Raw genomic sequence first — 9,026 nt, 5'->3', positions numbered from 1 at the left:
AGAGCCCCGGCGCAGAAGGGGCTGCTGGGCTGGCGGCTCGGGAGAGCGGCCCTGCGCTGCCGAGCGGGAACAAAAGCCAGCGCAGCCGGCGGTTCGTGGCTGAGACTCCGTGCTTGCTAACCTGTTCCCTTTCCCCGAGACTTTGACGCGCAGAGGCACAGCGGTGTATCGCCAGACGGTCTGTAGCCTCTTTTAGTCAGGCGAACGCCGGGCCCGTCACCTTTGTTTTCCAAAGGGAGCGGGCGAGTGTGGGGCTGAGGAGGAGGGACACCTCTGTTCGTGTGAGCCTCTGATCCTTTTTCTGCTGGAAGAATAACAGCGAGTCACCGAGCGTCAGGAAAACCACAAAAGGAACTGCTTATTCGTTTATCCTAGGGGAAAAAAAAAATATTTTAAATGAACTGAGCAGGTTTGGACTTTGCGTTTAAGCAAAGGAACATTTCTTTAAATGATGTCTCTCCTGTGTGCTAGCCAAGAGGCGCTCCTGCTTCGACAGTAAAAGTGCTTACGAGACTAGCGTTATATTAAAGTTGGGCCGAACTAAAGAATTCATTTTCACTGCATCTGAAATTTCCTGCCATCATTTACCGCTGGGGTATGAATATATATATCGGACTCTGACCACTTGTCAAACATTTTGAATGCCCGTGTCACTAATTTCCAAAGTTGGCAGGTTTAGTGAAACAAAAGGAACAAAGTGTGCTGTGTACCAGCAATAAAACTGTGCGCCCGAGAACCATCTATCAAGACCTTAAGACTTCTGGCCAACCCCTAAATACAGTCCACAAGCACAGTATTTGTGTTTGTTTTTCTTTTAACTAAGCTATTCTCTTGGGGTTTTTCCCTCTGGCCCTTTTTTTTTTTTTCTGTTTTGATTTCCTTAAGTATAACCAGTACTACCAGAAAGGAAAAGCAAATCAAAAAATTGTATAAATGCAAAGTATTTTTCATGGCTATTTAACAGGTATAGGTATGGAAAGAACAAAATTGGATATGAAAGAAAAGAAAATAGATTTCGAACGTGAAGATGTGATATTCTGTCCTCTTCTGCATTTTCATTTTGAAATGATGATGTGAATTAAACTTGTACCAGCTGTCCTGACTCTGAGTTCCTAGTTTTTATAGGCCAATGTTAAATATTAATATAGTTTTGCATTTACTTCACTGTGGTTTTAGAGCAAACATAGCCTCCACGGAATGATTTAAAATGTATGGCTTTTAAAGGCCTAATCCAGCTTCCAGGAAGGTCAAAAGGGATCTCTTTGTTGACCAGGATGAGGCTTGGGGCAGGAGCTCGGTAAGGTCCGCGTGGAACATTTAGCTGTCCTCAGGTGCAGAGGACAGAGAGACAACAGAGCCGTCCTGTCAGATTTGCAGGAAAGCCACATTTGGTAGTAATTGCTAAGTAAATGTGGCACAGTTCATAAGAATGTTGATTTTGCTAATTAAGTCACCAGCTTCAAAAAAAAAAAAAAAAAGAGGTCGGAAAAAAATCCTTCTGATACATATATTTTACATATTAAGCTATTGCAGAAACCGCAGAGATACTCTTCAGGGGCGGCGGGGAGGGGAACTGGGGGGGGGCTTCCAATCCACAGGCATCAGCAAGATTTTGACCGGGATTTATTTCTCCTGTGTTGCATCTCTAGTGCTTGGATCGTTAATCAAAAGTTTGTCTTTGTGGCCCCTTTTAGGCAGAGGCTACTCTCCGCTCCCCTCTTGTCTAAGCTGGTGGCAGCAGGACAGGGTCTCCATCAAAGGGGCACAAGTCTCTTTATTTGAATCCCAAATTGCCCCATCCTGCAAGAAAAATCCTGTAGGAGCATAAGTATTTGCTTGAAGGTGCGTATGTGGTTGGTTTATTTTTGTGTGGACAAATGGCATTTCACGCACTCGAGTGGATTTGTCTCACTTTTGCCAAATAAAAATCAGGGGCAGATTTCGGTACTGCTCTTGCAAAGACAGCCAACCTTGAGAGTCTGAAGGTACATGAGCAGTTTGTCTTTACTGACTTCTTTGGGCTTATTTTCTGCTTTCTCTGAAATAACTGATGCAGTTTACAGAGTGTGATGTGACTTTTGTGGAGATGAACTGGCTTGTTCTGACCCAAAGAGACAAAACCCTTTGCTCTGCTCCTCTTTTGTAAACGTTCCATCTGTGCAACCACATCCTTGAAGAATTTGAGAGGCTAGCAGATTCATTTGCATCTATTTATGTCATTTACTTTAAGCTAAACCCACAAATAATTAAGAATACAGGAAAAAAAGTGTCATGCAGACTGTTGGTGAGCATCCTTCATCTGGAGTTTGAGGACATCAGATGGCTCCAAGTACCTCACTTTTAGACTGTTTTTTGTTGGGTAACGTTCCTGCAAAGTACCCATGCTGACTTTACTTATGATTTATTCTTAGCTGAAGCCTTCCACCTTCCAGGTGATGTGTCATTAATTTTGAATGAAAAACACTGGCTTTTAAAGCTCATACAGCTATTGCTCTGATTGCTGTTGTTTATAAAGTGTAGTATTAAAAACTAATGAAGGTGAGATTAGGTATATAACAGGCAGAGAAGATAATTTCATTGTAGTTTAAGGTATTATTATTTATTTACCAGGCTTTTCTTACTGTCCCCACAGCAAACCTATGGGGAGAGCACATTATAGTACTCCTCATCTGCAAGATCAAACAACTTTTCCTAAATGACTTCTGAAATCATTGCATCCATGCACACAGCAGCTACCTCACTTCTGCCAAATGGATTGATTTTAAAAACAGATGTCAAAATCTCCTTAAACAGATTAATAGTTCCTACTAATAATTTTACTACACTCTGTTTTCTGGGTTTGGGCTTTTTTTTTTTTTTCCCCACTTCACTATGATACTTTTGGCGTTCCTTCAGAGTATAAAACAAGTCAGTGATCCATGAAGCTCTAGCATGAGAGCCAATCGTGTTACCATTTCAGGCGGGCACCACCAATGTTAGTAAAGCCCTGGGACTTTGGCTTGGCTACTAGAGTCCGAGCAGAAACTGGATCTTCCAAACACTCCTAAATAATGTCACATTTCTGTCTCGACTAGGGTAATGATACGTAGGCTCAGCTCATATCTTGCTTGATGTAGCCATCAGGATTGGTCATTTCACCCTGGCTCTTCATTAAATATTGTCTTGAACTTCAAGGAACATAAAGGCTAAATTGAGTTACCAGCTTCTAAAAACAGCCTGGTGTAAGCAGATTTCCCTTTAAAAATAAAAATGAAAAAATTTACCATCTAAGTTGCAAACTCTAGCTACGTGAATGGCTTTATTAAGCACATAAGGACTGTGTTGAATAAAACCCCGTCCGCTGCTCTCTAAAACTGTATGCTTATTCTTGGCTGGTTTGTTGAGAAAGCCCTTCCTGCAGCCGGGAGATCCACCTGCCAAGCCACACGCATCCCTGTCACCTGCCAGGCCGCAGGCGTCCCGTCCCGGGACGGCTGGCAGGAGCGCCGGGACGTGCCTCAGCCTCAGCCCCGTGCCCCGGGGAGGCTCCCACCACGTCTCCGCTCCTACTCCGGCTGCAGAGCCCCGTCCCGTTGCCTGCGTCAGCAAATTAAGACAGACCTGTAAAACCCACAAAGCATGTTTTGGTTGGTTCAGTCAGGGGGAAATGTGCTGCTTTTCTTCTTCTTTCTTGTGCCTTGCTTCTTTTCCAGCATCCTTTCATATCTGGGAGGGAACTCTGACAGTCGACAACTTATAATTTATTGCTGAATAAATATTTCTGGGATTTGACCTTGTTTTTCACCCCAGTCAGGAATATCACTGTGTTTTCTGAAGTCAGTCGGGAGTACTTCAGGGGTAAGGTTACGTGAGCCAGCTATTAAAAGCAGCACCTCTTATGCTTGCCCACAACTAACCCGTTGAGAAAGCCTGTTACAGCTTTTGGAGAAAAACATAGAAATCAGGCTATCTCAGCCTAATGACTGTCAAAGTAAGTGAGATTAGTCATGCTATAAATGCCTCAGGGCTCACTCAAGAAGTAGGATGTTGGGTTCTGGTATCTTGATACATATATACGTATATCACAGTAATGTTCCCTTATCTGAAATCTGTAGCACTGCCAGATGGAGGAGTTAGGTTCAGACTTCAGAAATCATTATTCTCCTTCTAAGGCACCAAGAGCAGAAGACATTTTCAAGCCAGCAATGCAGTCATCCCTCTTCAAGGGGCATATTATGCCAGCCACCCCCCATCTATCCTTTAGGAGATCGCTCTTGAGCTCTATAGAGACCATGTCATGAAAGATGAAGAGATGTGCTTACATACAGTAACTTACGCGCGCTGAATGCATCTCTTCTCTATAACCACAGCGGTGCTCTCTGTCTCAGCATCCAGGCACACATATACTCTACTCCTATAGCTGTTAGGAGCAGAAGAGCAAGGACAGATGTCTAGAAGAGATAGGACTTGGTGATCTTATGGGATGTGCAACTGCCTTTCCTTTACTCCCGCTGTGGCTAAAAATAGCCTGTCTTATGGCTACCAGGCAAGGTTTTCTGAAAAGGTGTTTCATTTGCTTTTAAACCAGAAGTTCCTGTGCTGTTGAATTCAGAAACAAATTCTCCAAGCAACATTTCTCAATTCTGAAAAAACCCAGTGAGTTTTACTTTACACCACCAACTCTTGCCAACAGCAATAGCCAATAAAATGCTCAAGAAAAAGTAAAAAATAAAGTGCAAAAATGGCTGTTTTGTTGTATTTCTAACAGCTATTTAAAAAGCACTGAACATGGGGAAATGTTTTGACAACCAAAAAAAAAGATTGAAAAATGGTCACATTTTGACTACTGTTTCATCTGAAAAATGTTAATCACCTATAATTTGGCACATAGCTCCTTCTGTGTAACTTGCAGAGAAAGAATAAGTTATTGCTAGTAAATAACTACATTTTCTAACAGTCTTCATACCTGTAACCATTTTTAAGTAGTACCAAGCTTACCAGCTAGAGGTGGAAAGCTCAATATGCTATTGCCGTGTAATTCCCTAATCCCCCGAACAGAAGACTTAGTGGTATAGTCATATTAATGAATAGTGCTACAGAAAGGTCAAGGGAGAGAGATAGCATCAGTCAGACCTGCTTTGCTCTGTAGCAGAGTGTGTGTTTCTTTTTCCTTACAACAGAATTAATGACCAAAAAAAAGTGAAAGGATGTGAGAGAACATGACATTTGAGTGTAGAAAGAAAATGTGCTTACCAGGGAATGAAGACAACTGGGGTTTTTTTCACTCACACCGAGAAAAAGAACATTTGAACATTCAAAATGAAAAAATTAATACACACCAATGCAATTTTTTTTTTCAAACTGAATAGTGCTGCGTATGAGGGCACTGTTTCAATCCTTAATTAACAAAGTGCGTAATAAACATGTGCCTAAGTTTAAAAGAATGCAGTTTCTTTTTTTTATTATTGTGAAACTAAAGCATGAGAATAACTAACAATTAACGCGTAAAGAAATCTCCAGATGGACTGCTTACAGAGTGCCTTAAACCTTAAGTAAGATGCATCCTTTACAGAACTATGGGAGAACTAGTTCTGTAGGATATGGTAATATCTAGCACTAGTAGATTGTTTTTAACACATCAAAGTTCTACACAAATAACTCATCAGCAATGGATCCTCTGGATCTAAAAGAATAATTCCTTTGTAGCACTAAATCTGGTAAACTAAACTGTTCCCTGACACTTTAGTCAGCAACCAATTAGATAATTTTATTAAATATTTTAATAGCACAAACAGGAATTTAAAAAATGCTTACATTACTGCTGTTAGCAATTTATTCTAAATATTAAATAGCTGCTATCCAATGCTAAAAAAACGGGGCCAAATTTTGCATCTCTGAACATGGGAGGATTCCCTCAGTTCCTCTGGCTCAGGTCCTCCACATCTGCTTCCCCAGGCTACCTTTCACCCAGCTGAGGACCACCCTTCAGGTTTGCATTTATATCATTGCAAGTTCATAAAAGATAGTTACATTTCGTTCATTCATTCTATTTGTCCTGTCTTTGGTATAGCCTCTTAACACTTCCTATGTACAGCAGATTTCCCAAAGTACGTAAGACATTGCAGGTCTGAAAAAAATTAGCGTTTGACGATATAAATTAGATCTATATTTATGATAATCCAAACAGTGAATGAAAGATTAGGTGGGCATAAAGGCTGAGACCCATATTCTTTGTTCTGGCTGCAGGTGGGTAGGATTTAAGGAAGAGCATTACCTCAGCTCCCCCCCAGTCTAGGGCAAGTCAGGGACTGGCTCAGCCTGGTGCCATTTTGACTAGCAGCGGAGTTGCTGCAAGTTGTGCTCAACTGCTCATTGCTCCTGATACGCTGCCTTTCTGGATCCCAAACCAGACGGGTCCTGCCATTCACCTAATCTAAACTCCTCTCTCTGGCCATCAACAACTGCTTCAGGGGAGGTAAAAAGCCCTGCGGCAGCACCACCTCCACCTCCGCCGCGCAGTGAGCAAGCTGTTAGGTGTCTGCCGGATGGCTGATCAGGGTGCACGCAGAGAAGATATTTGGGGATTCTGGTCTGAAGTGCACAGTCCTGAAATTTACCCAGACAAGATTTATGTGCAGGAAAGAGGTCTTATCTAGTGAGCCCAATATATGATAGCTTTAAACTTTGGATCAGTAATAGTTCGGGACTGGCTTTAACTCAAGTCCTAGAGCAAGCACACTAATACTCTTTCCAAAATATTTTTCTGGTAATTTTTTTGACAGCAGCTGAACATTGAGCAGATGTCTTCACTGAGCTGTCCTTTTTCTGAAATAATCCAGTGAACGGAAAGTCCTGTAAAGTGTTTAAATCGAAGTCTGAATGTGCCTCTCTAAATGGTATTACCCTGGTTTTGCAGGCACTGCGTTTCATTTGCCTTTGTGTTGCCCGCTTACCTGATTCACTCAGGTCTCATCACAGTTCCTCCAAACTTGGCTGCTGTGTTTGGCTGTCTCATGAGATCTGTCATCCTCAAACAAGTCAGTAGGTTATAAACTGGCTCTCACCATCATCACAAACCCAATTCAGTAGTGCCAGGCATGGTCTGCGTTCCTGTCCCACCGCAGTTCTCTCTGGAGCAATCTCTTCTGTTAGTTGGCGCATCTCCCTCGCCTTAGTCGGAGAGATGACGTGACATACTCCAGTGTTTGCCTCCCCCCCGCCCCAGCACCTTCCTTCATGTGAACGGCTGCCTTTCCCCAGCTGGAGGGTACCTGCGAGGTGGACTGCCTCGCAGCGTCCCCGGCACAATGTCTGTGAACAAATCCTCTCACTGCTGTTTACCAAGTGCTGACTTTCAGATGTCGTATCTGCTCCTCGAGGGGCCTGGACCACTTGCACCTCCATCTTTGTGTGCAAGTGCAATAACTGCGCGTTCAGTGGTAGCTCGATGTCGCTAACAGAAGCCTGCTGCTGCTGCTGCTGCTCAGGGCTCAGCTCAAGAGGGCTCGGGTTGGTTTGCAGCGGTTAGTCATCCAGGGAGGATTTTCACTGGAGAACTTTCAGCAGGCAGCCACTAGTGTGATTGATAGCTGTCTCACCTAATATCCCCTCTGCTTATGGCTCTGCTGGAGTGGAGAGCAAAAGCCTTGCGCAGCAGCATTGGACCTAGGGGCTTGTTAGGGGCTCCTGAGTCAGCCTGGGGGTGACTTCTGCTCAAGCCAGACAGCCCCACGCACACCCTGTCCTTTCCCATCTTGGTCTCTGCACCAATTTCCCTGCTTGGGAGAAAAAAACTTTGGGAGAAGGAGCAAAAGCTTTCTCTCTTCCTACATGCTTAGCTGCTAGTCATCAGACGACTGTCCTGAAGCCCAGCTTTAAGGAACAAAAGTCAGCTCAAACCCTCCTGGCTGGCATCAACTGTACTTCGGTGACACAAACAGCAGGGTCTGCACAAGCCCGTTTCACCCTTTGCAGTTTAGAGCATTACCACCGTGTAGGTACAATGTAGTTGTGAAGTCTGGTTGTTACTCAAGGAAAAAAATTGAGTAGGAAGTCATCTTTGAATGCGGAACCAGTACAGGCTACGCTCTGCCATGTAGGAAACCTAAAAAGGACTAAATCTTTAAAGAACTATAAGTAGATTCATAAAAGGTTTTGGTGAACACATTAGTTATTTTGGAGAGCAGTAATGTTGACTTAAAATATTTAGCTTTTGAATTTGACTTAAAGTATTTACGTAGACTGAATGTAGTCGTGTGTTTGGGGAATTAATAACTTCATTTCTAAATATTACTTAATGTTCTTATATACAACAGCCCGAGGAAATTTTCTTTTGCTTATCTACATTTCAGTCTCTTTGCTTAGATTTCTTCTGGGATCTGACCTATAAAAACAACTGGATTTACGATACACTAAAGTTTACAGCAAACACTTAACAAATGCTCCTATTTCAGATATGAAATTAATAGTGTTTAAATATAGTCTCAGATGTTATCATTTTTGCTGTTTACTGAGTGAAGTAGTTTTCCAGCAAATGTCAAGGAACCAGCGAAGAGGTAAATACGCCCAGGAAAGTAACTGCACACTGCCATCTGCGGTGCAGGCCGGGGGTATTGCAGGAGCTGTTTGTGGCTGGGAGGCATGAGGGGGGGATTCATAACCAAAAAATGTGGCAGATTCTCCTCTTCTGGCAGCAGCCTCTGTCGGTGCAGAGCGCGCGTAGCAGAAGGGCCGTCGTGAGACAGAATGTGCACGACTGTTGTGTGTGGGGGGAGAGTTAACGCAGAGTTTGGAGAGGCGTCATTTCTGGGAACGATGATGCTTACAGCATAAAGGACATATTGGGAATGGCCAGGTGAAACCAGGCAGGGGGGCGGGAGGAGCGCACATCCCCTTTCTGGTGGGCGAGCTCCCGCAGGGACACCAGGCTGCGGGCGCCCCAGCAGCCCAGTCTGCACGGCGGGTTGCGAGACCGCCGTGTCGGGTCCTGGCTGCTGGTGGAAGTGGAGATTTCGTACGCCAGCGGTCTCTCCCTCCCTGCTCCTGCC

The 9,026-nt window shown here is 43.7% G+C and overlaps 1 protein-coding gene across 1 annotated transcript in view; it reads right to left on the bottom strand.

Moving 5' to 3' along the window:
- The window catches only part of SHISA3 (shisa family member 3), an 8,703-nt gene extending 1,320 nt beyond the window's left edge, over nt 1–7,383 (bottom strand). The window contains exons 1-3 of the mRNA XM_010574550.1: nt 7,057–7,383; nt 3,264–3,600; nt 122–304 (exon numbers count right to left, since the gene is read on the bottom strand). Of these exons, the coding sequence (XP_010572852.1) occupies nt 122–304; nt 3,264–3,600; nt 7,057–7,383 (847 nt within the window). The remainder of the gene's footprint in view (nt 1–121; nt 305–3,263; nt 3,601–7,056) is intronic.
- Between the last annotated feature and the right edge of the window lie 1,643 nt (nt 7,384–9,026).

Source organism: Haliaeetus leucocephalus, unplaced genomic scaffold, assembly GCF_000737465.1.
Source record: "Haliaeetus leucocephalus isolate CR32 unplaced genomic scaffold, Haliaeetus_leucocephalus-4.0 Scaffold439, whole genome shotgun sequence".
In the NCBI taxonomy this organism is placed as follows: Eukaryota; Metazoa; Chordata; class Aves; order Accipitriformes; family Accipitridae; genus Haliaeetus; species Haliaeetus leucocephalus.
Note: the sequence above shows the minus strand (reverse complement) of the source record. Positions and strands in the feature narration are given on the sequence as shown.